Consider the following 13,856-nt stretch of genomic DNA (forward strand, 5'->3'; position numbering starts at 1 on the left):
TATGTGACGGCGTTCTGTAAATAATCGACTCTGCACCAGACAATCCAGGGAAATACATCATAAGCATCGATCCACGTAAATCGGATACGATAACCATGTCACCGAAATGGACCATCTCCAATGCCTCCCACGACAAGCATAGGTTTGCTGGGGACCCACCGGTTCATACAGGTAGAAGGGAATCACAGGTTTAGACGTTGATAGATAGGCGTACAGGGTATACAGGAGAGAAATGACCTCGGTTGCCAAGTCGTCCTATCCGAAACTCGCTCGCATGTGAACGCTAACATCAATCATCACTCGTGTACAGAAATGAACTAATGTAGATCATATACAGTAAACTACGGTTATAACGAACTCGAGGGCACCACTAATTTTATTTCGTAATAACCGTAGTTCGTTATAAGCATACATGCAACATATATACAACAAATGGTCTGGACTGAAAAATAAGTTCGTTATATCCGTCAGTTCGTTATAAGCGTGTTCGTTATAAACGTAGTTCACTGTACTTAGAATTGACCGTAACTCTAGTGAGTGAGTAATGTTTTATGCCACTTTAAACACTATTTCAGTCATTTCATACGAAGGGCTTCACACGTTTGTTTGTGTTTGTTGTTTAACGCCGCACTCAGCAATATTCCCGCCATATGACGGCGCTCTGTAAATAATCGAGTCCAGACCAGACCATCAAGTGGTTGATACCATGAGCAACGATCTACCCAATTGGGATACATTGACATGCATCAACCAAGTCAGCGAGCCTGACCAACCGATCCCGTTAGTTGCCTCTTAAGGCAAGCATAGTCGCCTCTTACAGCAAACATGGGCTACTGAAGGCATATTGTACCTCAGATCTTCACGGGTCACACGTTGTACTTCTATGAATGAATGAGTTGGTTTAACGCCGCTTTGAACAGTATTTTAGTTACTGCGTGTCAGCTTGCTGTGAGTGGAAATCCTGAAGTGATGCAGAACGTTAAGGACTTTGATTAAACCCACGAACAGGGTATGGTGCTAGCAAACCCAGAAGCATAATTAGAGCGAATTTTTAGGCGAATGATACGAATTCCTAAGGAAGCAACTCTGCACAACGAATGAGACGCGTTAGTCGTCAGGTCACTTTTGCACATTTGTATCTTTGTGGAGAATGTAATTGACACATTGTCAAGTGGGAATTTAGTAATAAAATCGATAATGTACAACAATTCACTTGGTTTCACTTGTAAGTGATTTCATTATGGTCAATATATACGAACCATACGGTCTTTTGATATTCCAAATCTTTTGATTTAGTCAATTTACACCACTATTTTGCCTTTTACACCCAATTGAAACTAGGATAATCGATACTGGTTATTCTCTGGTGTTGACGTCATATATTTAATTGATAGTATTAGATCTTGTGAAATCCAGACATAACAAACAATAAAATTTTGTTCGCAATTTGTTATAAAAACAAATTCGCTGTTCAGATGAATATCGTTAAACCTGACATGTCTGATTCATTTTATCCCATAGTTCGCTATTTTAGACCTCTCGGCTGTTTTCTACGCTAAATTAATATTTCCTTTAAAAATCATTGAGAGAATGAAGTTTACCTATGTCATCCATTTCTTATTTACATTAGTCTCATTACATCTTACTGTGTCATATTCCGACGTAATAAGCTTAACGTTTCAAAGAAAGACAGCGAAACCACCTGCAGGTTCTCGCAACGTAATAGAGTTGTCAGTGATATGTATATCCTTCTCTCTATGAAATACAATAACATCAACGAATATGTCCGCCATTTGAATTACCCGTCAGTTATCCGATATCTGTTATGCATGCGATCAAATAAAACAGCCGATGTTCTAAACAAACGTAGACACTTCGTACAAACCCAATTCTATATAGACTTGGATAAGGGAGAGGCAATACGACGCTAATATGAAATACCATAAAATGCCATTCCGCATGAATGGCTTTTATTCAAAAATACTGTAGAAAAGTCGTTATCAAATGCAACAAAGGCAAAATGCACAGTAATAGTATTCCTATGAGAAATACCAAGTGCACAAATCTCAGCCAGGAGGCCTTCTGTTCATGATCACCAGCCTGAAGCCTAATAAAATTCGTTCCGTGATTTTACATTTGAAATCTCAATTTTTATGAACCATAATCATATCCCGAACTTATTAAAGCAAGCCATAGAATTATGCGCTATGTCTGCACATCAATATAATAACCATTCATATTTTCAACTGTAGAAAATGTTGAGTTTCATTGCTTTAAGACCGGATGAAATGCAACGGTTGTGAGGTCCAAGTGATGTGTAAACTTTGCCTCAATGCGTCACCACCAATGACGATCGGAGATAAGAGGCGTTTCTTTTTAGGTCTAAATTCCGACAAGAATTCGCAATGTTCTTCTTTTCATATCTAGTCACAAAGAGAAGTTTTTCCAGATGTATGAAAAGCTTCAGCCAGGTCTGAAATCCCCTGATGATTTTGTACCGTCTTGTCCGCAAGCACATGAGTGCAAATAATTAGCAGGTTCTAGTTTACAGCTACACGCGATAAAAAACCCTCCCTGGCGCATGATTGCATCAACTTGTCGCGTACAAAGTCATAGACAATGGGAAACAAGCGTTGGTATGAAGATTGTGGGCTTTTTTTGCTTGAATATCATCGTGTGTTGAGAGAATGCATTTGATAGTTTGATGGTGGCCTTGTTTCTCTGGTAAACCCAGTCCTCTAACAGATGGGTATGAAATTAATTCCCAGATTGTTTATCCTGTTTTTAACTATGGCTTGTTTTGAGTGGTCGTATTGCAAGGTGGCATAGCAGTAGTTGTAGAGATTAGTTTATGTAAATATCAGTAAAACCACAGTATATATAGCATAAGCAGCAAAGGTTGTGGCAAAGGGGATAGTAGCACAAGTAGCAATAGTTGCCTGTCTCACAGTCCCTTAACCATATATTCACTTTCCGCCATAGCAAGATAGATTTTTTTGTGATATGAGGCGTGTTTTAGATGTTTGACCACTTTCGTACAAAGTACGAGCACGGGCATGGCACCTAGGGTAATTAGTAAGGGCAAGTCTAGGATTCGAACCAACGATCATAGGGTCCTTGCACGGATAGTAGAAGTAGTAGTAGTAGTCTGTAGTACAGGTAGTAAAAGTAGTAGTAGTAGTAGTAGTCAATTGTAGTAGTAGTAGTAGTAGTAGTAGTATATAAAAGTGGTAGTAGTAGTAGTAGTAGTATTTTAGTCGCAGTAGTAGGAATAGTAGAAGTTTTAGTGGCAGTCGTAACAGTAGTAAATGTTGTAGTAGCGGTAGTTACAGTGGTAAATGTTGTAGAGCAGTAGTAGCGGTCGGAACAATTGTACATGTTGTAGAGCAGTACCAACAGTTGTAAATGTTGTAGGGCAGTAGTAGCAGTCGTAACAATTGTACATGTTGTAGAGCAGTACCAACAGTAGTAAATGCTATAGGGCACTAGTAGCAGTCGTAACAATAGTACATGTTGTAGAGCAGTACCAACAGTTGTAAATGTTGTAGGGCAGTAGTAGCAGTCGTAACAATTGTACATGTTGTAGAGCAGTACCAACAGTTGTAAATGATGTAGGGCAGTAGTAGCAGTCGTAACAATTGTACATGTTGTAGAGCAGTACCAACAGTTGTAAATGTTGTAGGGCAGTAGTAGCAGTCGTAACAATAGTACATGTTGTAGAGCAGTACCAACAGTTGTAAATGTTGTAGGGCAGTAGTAGCAGTCGTAACAATTGTACATGTTGTAGAGCAGTACCAACAGTTGTAAATGTTGTAGGGCAGTAGTAGCAGTCGTAACAATTGTACATGTTGTAGAGCAGTACCAACAGTTGTAAATGATGTAGGGCAGTAGTAGCAGTCGTAACAATAGTACATGTTGTAGAGCAGTACCAACAGTTGTAAATGTTGTAGGGCAGTAGTAGCAGTCGTAACAATAGTACATGTTGTAGAGCAGTACCAACAGTTGTAAATGTTGTAGGGCAGTAGTAGCAGTCGTAACAATTGTACATGTTGTAGAGCAGTACCAACAGTAGTAAATGATGTAGGGCAGTAGTAGCGGTCGTAACAATTGTACATGTTGTAGAGCAGTATCAACAGTTGTTAATGTTGTAGGGCAGTAGTGGCAGTCGTAACAATTGTACATGTTGTAGAGCAGTACCAACAGTAGTAAATGATGTAGGGCAGTAGTAGCGGTCGTAACAATTGTACATGTTGTAGAGCAGTATCAACAGTTGTAAATGTTGTAGGGCAGTAGTGGCAGTCGTAACAATTGTACATGTTGTAGAGCAGTACCGACAGTAGTAAATGCTGTAGGGCAGTAGTAGCGGTCGTAACAATTGTACATGTTGTAGAGCAGTACCGACAGTAGTAAATGCTATAGGGCAGTAGTAGCGGTAGTAAATGTAGTAAAATGGTTCTTGGGGAGAATAAGACATCGTGGTAGTAATCAAGCTGGTGAAAAACACTAATTTCAACACGTCGTATTAACAACGAAACTGCTTCAGTTAATTTAAGGTGTTTTTTGGCACGAGCCTGCCCCTTTCTCTCTAAGCGGCATTACATAACACATGTTAGCCATCTCCTCTCGTCAAGCTCTTGCTCCAGCTATTTTCGTGACGAAATATCACCGTGTTAATACGTAAATAGCAAGTTAGGCAATGTGGTAGAAATTGCCAGTTGGGTCAACCCTCTGATAATACAGGGCAATTATGAAGAAAAACTTTGACGGTGGTCGATGAATAGATCGTGACGGAAAGAAATAGTATGGGTGTCTCCCGCAAACCTGCCGCCTAAACAAAGTGGATCAGGTTGCCGCGCTCGTTCAATCATTTACCTAACACTGATGCCTGCAAAACGCAAGTTTTCATATCAAATTGAGGCGTTTAAAGGCGCAATACTCCAATTTAGGATCGTAAATCTGGTAGGACAATGCGATAGAAATCAGAGTTAGTTTGAAGCGTCGAGTTGTTGGTTGCTGCATTGTTGAATATATACAAAAAGTATTCGGATTACTTAACAAAAATGTAAATACATGCTGGTCATATCATTATGTAACTAGCATAATGAGTTATGTGGCACCCAGCTTTATCTTGTGTTCAGTTGAGTAAGTGGAGTTTTCGCCGCTTTGGGGGAATATTTAAGACATATCGCTATGTGCTTAAAACACTGTGTCCATGTTGGGAATCAAACCCAGTTCATCGGTGTGACGAGCGAGCGCTTAACTTCCATACCATCCAACCCCTCCCGTTCAACTGTATCATGCAATGTAATACGTTCAGGTATTTCATGACGTCAAGCAATACAATACGTTCTGCTACATCATGACGTCAAGCTATATAATACGTTCAGCTAATATCATGACGCCAAGCATTATAATACGTTCAGGTATATCATGACATCACGCAATATAATACGTTCAGCTACATCATGACGTCAAGCAATATAATACGTTCAACTAATATCATGACGCGAAGCATTATAATACGTTCAGCTACATGAAGACGTCAAGCAATATAATACGCTCAGGTAATATCAAGACGTCAAACAATATAATACGTTCAGCTACATCATGACGTCAAACAATATAATACGTTCAGCTACATCAAGACGTCAAGCAATATAATACGTTCAGCTACATCAAGACGTCAAGCAATATAATACGTTCAACTAATATCATGACGTCAAACAATATAATGCGTTCAGCTACATCAAGACGTCAAACAATATAATACGTTCAGCTAATATCATGACGTCAAGCAATATAATACGTTCAGCTAATATCATGACGTCAAGCAATATAATACGTTCAGCTACATCATGACGCCAAGCATTAAAATACGTTCAGCTACATCAAGACTTCAAACAATATAATACGTTCAGCTACATCAAGACGTCAAGCAATATAATACGTTCAGCTAATATCAAGACGTCAAGTAATATAATACGTTCAGCTAATATCATGACGTCAAGCATTATAAAACGTTCAGCTACATCAAGACGTCAAGCAATATAATACGTTCAGCTACATCAAGACGTCAAGCAATATAATACGTTCAGCTACATCATGACGTCAATCAATATAATACGTTCAGCTACATCATGACGTCAAGCAATATAATACGCTCAGGTAATATCAAGACGTCAAGCAATATGATACGTTCAGCTACATCATGACGTCAAGTAATATAATACGTTCAGCTACATCATGATGTAAAACAATATAATACGTTCAGCTACATCATGACGTCAAGCAATATAATACGTTCAGCTACATCATGACCCCAAGCATTATAATACGTTCAGCTACATCATGACGCCAAGCATTATAATACGTTCAGCTACATCATGACTTCAGGCAATATGGGATACGATGACATGCATCAACCAAGATCAGCGAGCCTGACCGTCCGATCCCGTTATAGTCGCCTTTCACAGAAAGCATGGGTTGCTGAAGACCTATTCTAACCCGGAACTTCACGGGTCCTGACGGAGGGAGTAAACCACCCGAGTAGAGTTACACAAATATGACAACGCAATCAGATGTCAGCATTGCCAATTGTTCTTTCATCCGCAAGAAAACCCTCTCTTAATATTCAGTTTATTACTAAGTAAAAGTATAATTAAGTATATGGATAACAACTTGCTCAATATAATGCATAGAGACGAGCCTGGCTTATCTAGTTTCCAAGCAAGACTGAATAATCTGTACTGGTATTGAAGAAGTTGTTATCCATACATTGTGTCTATTTCGTCACCCGACAACTTCTAAGAAATGCCTTTGAAACAATTCAGCATTTTAATACATAAATACAAACTTAGGCGTTTTTGCTTGGGGCACTCTAACCGTATGCCATGAAGCAAGTTACTGTTTGTTCACTAATCAAACTCAACATAGATTTAGTATTGTAGTCATATGTAGAACGTCACAATCATAATAAGGTGATTCCACCCATTCGGACTTTGGTGTTGACTGTCGCATATGAAACAGCGATAGAAACTAACATGTTTAGTCCACAGTCCCTATAATGATAAAATATAGCAAAACCCTTAAAAAGGGCATTTTTTTTACTAGTCCTTTTGATGGCTAAATATATTGGTCAGTTTGGCAACGACTACAGGACTAGTGCCAATGTCTAACGCTGTGAAACTGACCAATCACATGAGTATATCAAAGGGGAAGTAAGTGTGTGAGTTGGATTTAACGCCGCTTTTGAACAGTATTTCAGTTATATCACGGCGTGTCAGCTTACTGTGACGACGGTTTAGACGTTCACCTTTTAAGTGAAACCCACGAGCATGGTTTGGTCCAGACAAATCAAGAAACAAATAATCAGGACAAACAGGGATTCGACCCTCGATCATAGGTGTCTGCCACCGCCATGGCTGGTATCTCTACATAGCTTATTGTGGCGCCCTAAACTACTGGGCCACATGTCAATCCCCACAAAGGGTTCAATCATTGTATCCATTTATAGAATCGAACCTGGGACTTCGGCATGAAGAGATCCTTTCGATAACGGAGAAACGGCACGACTAACTTCTTTTGTCATAAACCCAATTCATGGATAATTCTAGGGTGGGGCCTCGTGCTTTTAGCCCCTAATTTGAAAAAAAGCCCACATTTTCAAATACAATGGTCATTTAACATTGTGCTGTGTGGGCATACCTCTGAAATATTTGAAATTTTCACATAACGGCACATGTCAGAAAATTCTTTGAGTGAACCCTGTCCATTCAAGCAGACTAACATCTAGTCTCTGAAATGAAAATATTTTACAGAAAACAACTATCGTTAAATTATCTTAATGAAATATTATAAATAGGATCCCAGAGAATCCCTTCATTTATTGCATAAGCTGTATTGGATAAATTTGTTTCAGGGGCCGTATGACAGACTACCATTCAAGGAATCGTACTTCACATTCAACACAACGAAAGAAACCTATGCGTTCAGGTGGGTTTTTTTTAAATTACTACAGTAGGAATATTTCTCAAGGACATTGTTCTTCGATATCTGAGTAAAGTCTTTGATAGACATTTAAAAGTTGCAAGAACATAAATGCTTGATTCTTGATATTTATTTTTGATTAGAACTTCTTATATTCTTTGTAACGACGTTTCAGAGCTACTTCGTATCCCTTCATTCAAGAAAAGAAGTTGTTATCCATACAAAAATGTGTCACGTACTTATATATCTGAATAATCTACATTGTTAACGCGCGGGTCTGAGCTATATTCCATTTTTTTCCTATACGACCAGGTTAGTTTGGTCGCCCTATGGTTCAAGTGAACACTCGTGTGACGCGATCTTCCCTACACCAGTAGTTAATGGGTAAATGACATGCTGCAATACATCTTAAAGTCGGGAGAATCATAAAACTCTGACAGCGGTAGAGCTGTAAAGATCTATCACAAGGGACTTTGGAGCAGACAAACCAGTACTCCGGGCATTAAACTACACAGACATGTTTGGACGTCCCACTGCGAGCATCAATATTCGCGAACGTTTGGTGTATATATATATATACCACCTCTGTGCACATGACGGGTTTTACACATACGATGGGGAGATACGTTCGTCGTTACTGAGCTGACTACAGTTCCCTTAAGCTGTATTAATAACATAAATGAACCTGCTACAGCACTTCCCTCGCGAACACTATCAGGATGATATCTCATGAATTCCAATCATTTATGACGGGCGGAATTTCTTCCCGCCTCAACAGGTGTTTCCTTCTCATTGTATGAAGAATACAGATATACCTTCGTTGATCAGCCATGCGGCTGGTAAAGTTAACCGCCGAGATACCGGGCTTTTTAAGTTCCACATTCTGGTGCTCATTCTCAACCTTGATCTACACGTTGTAACACGTGCAATATGTGAACTGATACACACAGTCTGCGTAATTGGGGTAATCACGCTGAGCAGAGTGATAGCCATAAAAAATTGTTAGCAGAGAATCAAAGCGGCGTATGAACGACTTGATTCAACTTTGCTAAAACTGCCAATAAGCCTCGTCTCTTCTTAAACACCAAATAACTAATAGCAACGACAATAATAACCACCGCCAACAACAATCCCCCGGCATGTTTTTTTCCTTTGTGCCAGATAAACAAGTACATGTACAGTTCAGTTGAAATATTTCCAATGCGTGGATTTCGACTTATCCATTACTGTACACGGTTCGCTGATTTATATCGGATACAATGTCAATTCAAAACATACCAAATCCTGAGAAATATATTCCAGTAGCAGTCCTAAAGGCCCGACAGATATTTTTTAAATGGTGAGTGGACCTTTAACGCTACTCACAGGCATACAACTGACATGTGTGTAGCAGGCTCCAGTTCACCGCCCCCTCCCCCCTCTCCCTCCCGTACCTACAGACACATCTCAACTGAGCGATTAGTTTAGTTAAGGAAATATTGGACAGTTATCAATGGTGCTATATCAAAACACAGCTAGCGGTGAATCCGGTACGTTTATTAGCTTGTAGAGAGAGATTGGAATTGACAACATACACATAACTGTGTCACGGGAAAACTTGTTTGTTGTGCTTTTTCCAACAGATTAACCGATCGGTCCGCCCCAGTGCATCAGTGTATTAAAATATGTTGAAAACATGCATTGACGCAAAATTGTTTTGGTTTTCTTAAGCGATGCAAACTAGGGCATTAACAGCACAAAGTCATACTTAAAATGTTTAGGATTGGCACCTTACCTTCGTCGTTCTTATAAACATGATTAATAGTTTTTATGGCTTACACATCAAGATCTCAAAACACAATTCACATTTTCTTGTCATTTCATGACGAAGACGTTTTGGCATGAAAACAACAATTATAGTTTTATCATTTTTCAAGTAATTTGACTTTTAACATACCATAAAAGACGTGAATGTGGGATTAGCATCCGCACTTAGTGTTTCATATGAGGCAATATCATTTCTTCTAAATGACAATACATTTTTTAAAATTGGTAAAACCTGTCCCTCTTACCACAGTCGGCAAAACGTAGTATTGTTCTTTCTCTCTTCCGTCTAGCTGCTACCACTGCACATCCACACAGGAAGACAACAAGCACAGTCGCACGAACATTCATCGTGTGTGATAACTACTGTATCTCACACAAGAAATAGCCCAGATAGCCCACGGCAAAACAAACAGTATAAAATATCTCTTGCTGAGATATATGCATAAACAAACAAATCCCAGTTCTTCTGCAAGGGATTTCACAAACCAATTCTCAGGTAATGCACAGGTGTGATAAGAGTTCAATTAAGCAGATCGAACGCAGTTGATCAGTACAAGTTCGCTTGGTTTCACGATAGTATTCCCTATGCGGTTAGATCGATGTTTAACCGTGTATACCTCCCGAGCAAATATTTACGACAAACCAGGAAAGGTATTAGACCCCACACATAGTCGACACCAATCTTCATCGGAAGGTCTCCGTCAAATAATTAAGTCAAAAGTCCAATACGTTTTCACTGCTTCCATTTCCGAAAGTCCAATTGGAAAAGTGTCATACGTAGGTTTCCTGGAGGAAAACGTCCAAAGCGACAGACTTTGCTTCACTCGAGCGATTAATGACACTTTAGCCCGATAGCAAGCTATTTAATCCCTCGATTTTCAGTCTTCTTGATGATAAAATTTGAAGATAAATAATTTTCCCAGATCAACAGTCTTTTAATATATTCAGCTCTCGTTCCCCAAAAGGAGTGGGCTCGCTTAGAAATACACCACAGTTTACGTTAAAACTGCTCATTGGTCGGCCGTGATCGTAGCCGATATTGACTATCAGTGAATTGCCGGAGACCACCCACCTTGAGCCGCGCGGCTCGTGTACTTCTAGTCTAAGAAGAACGAGCAGTGGGGAACGCTGGTCGGAGCACGGTGGGTCTACAGAGTAAAACCTCCGGGGAAAACCGTTGTCTTTCAGTCAGTCATACACCTACCTCAGACAAGACAAATCAAGCAGAGAACAAGTGTAGCAGTATCGAATTTCACCGTGTTTTACTTCCCCTGTCCATCGGGCTAATTTTCGTGTCAAGCTTTATCTTATGTTTGATTAAGATCTGCCAGTCAGTTTCCCCGTCCTATCATTCCTATCCCCGTATCATCCTCTCAAAACTCACTCTCTTCAACGGAGAATACTCATGTGACAAAATTATTTGATAAAATCTCTGATTTATTTGTGATTCCCTAACACTTAATTCCAGTAATCTTTCCCGTGGGGTTGGGATCCTGCCCTCCCGCTACTGATGTGGGTGAGACTGAGTGATGAGGGAGGGGCGGTGGGGGTCATGGGGCGCGAGGAGGCGCGTGGGGGTAAAGACGATAGACAGCTGATACGTGTGTAATACGAAAAATAAATCGGCGACTCCATCAAATCTTGACATGCTGTATCTAGCAATGATGACAGGTTTGAACGGAAATATATCGCAGATGTGTTTGTGTATTTTTCTTCTTAAATAGGGGTTCGTGTAAATAAATACGGGGTCACAGCAACAAGATTAACCGGTTAATATTTTCTAGTACTCATCTGTTTGTGTGTATTTGTATTTCAAAGTTTGACATCGTAATTTTTTGTTCATATTTATTTACAATAAAACATCCTTTGTAAATTTAGGAATCCCCATAGGATTATTTCAAGGTTAAGGTTATAAGGGTCTTGACATCTGTTTGAGTAATTAAAGTGGAATCATCTGTCATTTACAGGTCGTGTTGCGAGCTATAAAAGAAAGGATCACAAAAAAAGATCGCGTATCAATAACTAACTTAGAAAAAGTTTAACTGATCAAGATAATTGCATTTACACTTCTTCCCCCGTGTTATTAATGACATAATTAGGTCATAGGTCCTGAGACTCAGCAGAAACCCCATCACGGAGTCCACATTAACGACAATTCTTACGTATCACCTTTTATCTGCAGGCTTTAGGAATATAACAGGGGATAGAGGATAACCTTGCTACCTTTTACTGCAGACAATGTGTTCAGGACGAATGGCTACCATAACAGCTAGGCTGGTTTAGGGGCGTGTGGTAATATTACAGCGTAAAGCACATGGTCGAGCTTTGAGGATGACACGAATAACCGGCGAGATGGCACTGATCCCACAACAACCGGCCTTTACTGAGAAACGCCTGTTCATGAGTGACCATCAGTTTCTGGGTAACGATAATTTGTATAACTATACCAATATTTATAAGTCTCTGGTTTAGGGTGTGTGGACAAGGTAATCTGTGACCCTGTACAGGAGGAAATCATCCAGCGTTTTATTGCAAGCCTGGCTCGTAACAAAACGAGACACTTGCGTAACTGACAGCACGTTCTTTTTATCTTTACCAGTGGCAATACAGGGTTATTATACCTCATATGCGTAAACTGGGTTAATGCGTAGTGCATGGTATCCTAATCGAGAACGAATTGTAGTGACACCCTTTTATACACTTTACACAAACTGCATAAGTGTGTGATGCTATCATGGGAACATATTTACACATTTCAGTATTAGTTGTAAAATGCATATTGCATACTTATATACGTCTATGTTGTATGAAGGCGATGGGACCTCTGATTGTCCTGGAAAGTTTGATTCAAATGTGTTCAAATGCACCCCGAACACACGAATATATAAGTATATTGTCAGTGAATCTGCATTGCTCAGCAGAGATGCCAAAACTGCCATTTCGACCGAACGAAAAATAAATACTAAACTACTGTTGTGGTGATTTGTTAAATCAACACTTATAAGGCGTCATCGAGCTGCCATCGGTCCTTAAAACTTCGGATAGTTAGGTCAGAGAGGAAGTGTCGGGTTTTGGTCCGAGTGAACACTTGACTCCAGTCGCCGGTACGCCAGCCGCAGAACAATGGTTCTCCTCTGGACAGTGGTAGGCAACAATTGCATCCCATTGTCTCATTATCTCGCGCAGGTGAAGGGAGGGAAACAGCATCCACGAGGAGACTTGAGGGGACGGGCGTCCGTCACCGTCATTGTCCAGTATTGTGGTGTGGGGTGCTCGCCATGCTGCCGCTCGGACCACCTAGATCGCCGTGGGTCGTGTTCTCGAGCCCCACTGAAGGACAGTGTCCACTTAAATGGGGTGTTGCTGTACTGTTTTCCTGGTCTGGACATGTCAAGCGGAGCCTACATTCTGAATGCAATTCAAATCGGACTTAGTTTAAACCAGGCTACGTATGGTTTGATGGTGATAATGCAGATATAAATTTGATTAATATTATCTGTCGCTATGATGCGGTGTGTTTACATGTCATGAAAACAGGCAAAAACAACTGTTTTTACTTACGGTTATTTATTTGAAGGAACACTTCCAAGAAATTAGCCGTATTGATCAATTTTCGTAAATCGATATGTTGATAATGTTAAGGCTAACAGTTCGACAGGGGTATTGTAATATTACCAGAGGATACGACGTTACATGTGACAGGTGACCAGCGATTAATTAATGTTACCGAACGATTACTGTATATCTCATCACCTGTTATTTGTAAAGGCGTATCCTCAAGTGGAATTAACAAATCGTCGAAGACAACATTACTTGTAAGGACGTATCCTCTGGTAACATTACCATATCGCTGATGACATCGGGGCGCACGGGTGTCCCAGTTGTCTAAGGCGCCGCAATTCTCTCTGCCGCGTTGTGTCCCCAGGGCAAGCTAGACACCGTATCCCCTGGTATAACACTTTTATATATCGCTGATCGACAGTTACTTGTATAGAAGTATTCTCTGGTAACTCTATTATATATCGCTGATCGACAGTTACCTGTGAAAACGTATTCTCTGGTAA

The 13,856-nt window shown here is 40.0% G+C and overlaps 1 protein-coding gene across 1 annotated transcript in view; it reads right to left on the minus strand.

Annotated features, from left to right (window-relative positions):
* Window positions 1-10,804, minus strand: part of LOC139449655 (ganglioside GM2 activator-like) — a 29,110-nt gene extending 18,306 nt beyond the window's left edge. The window contains exon 1 of the mRNA XM_071231136.1: window positions 10,038-10,804. Within this exon, the coding sequence (XP_071087237.1) occupies window positions 10,038-10,140 (103 nt within the window). The 5' untranslated portion in view covers window positions 10,141-10,804. The remainder of the gene's footprint in view (window positions 1-10,037) is intronic.
* Window positions 10,805-13,856: the final 3,052 nt, after the last annotated feature.

Source organism: Haliotis cracherodii, unplaced genomic scaffold (genome assembly GCF_022045235.1).
Source record: "Haliotis cracherodii isolate W230 unplaced genomic scaffold, xgHalCrac1.p SCAF_8, whole genome shotgun sequence".
NCBI classification, from domain to species: Eukaryota; Metazoa; Mollusca; class Gastropoda; order Lepetellida; family Haliotidae; genus Haliotis; species Haliotis cracherodii.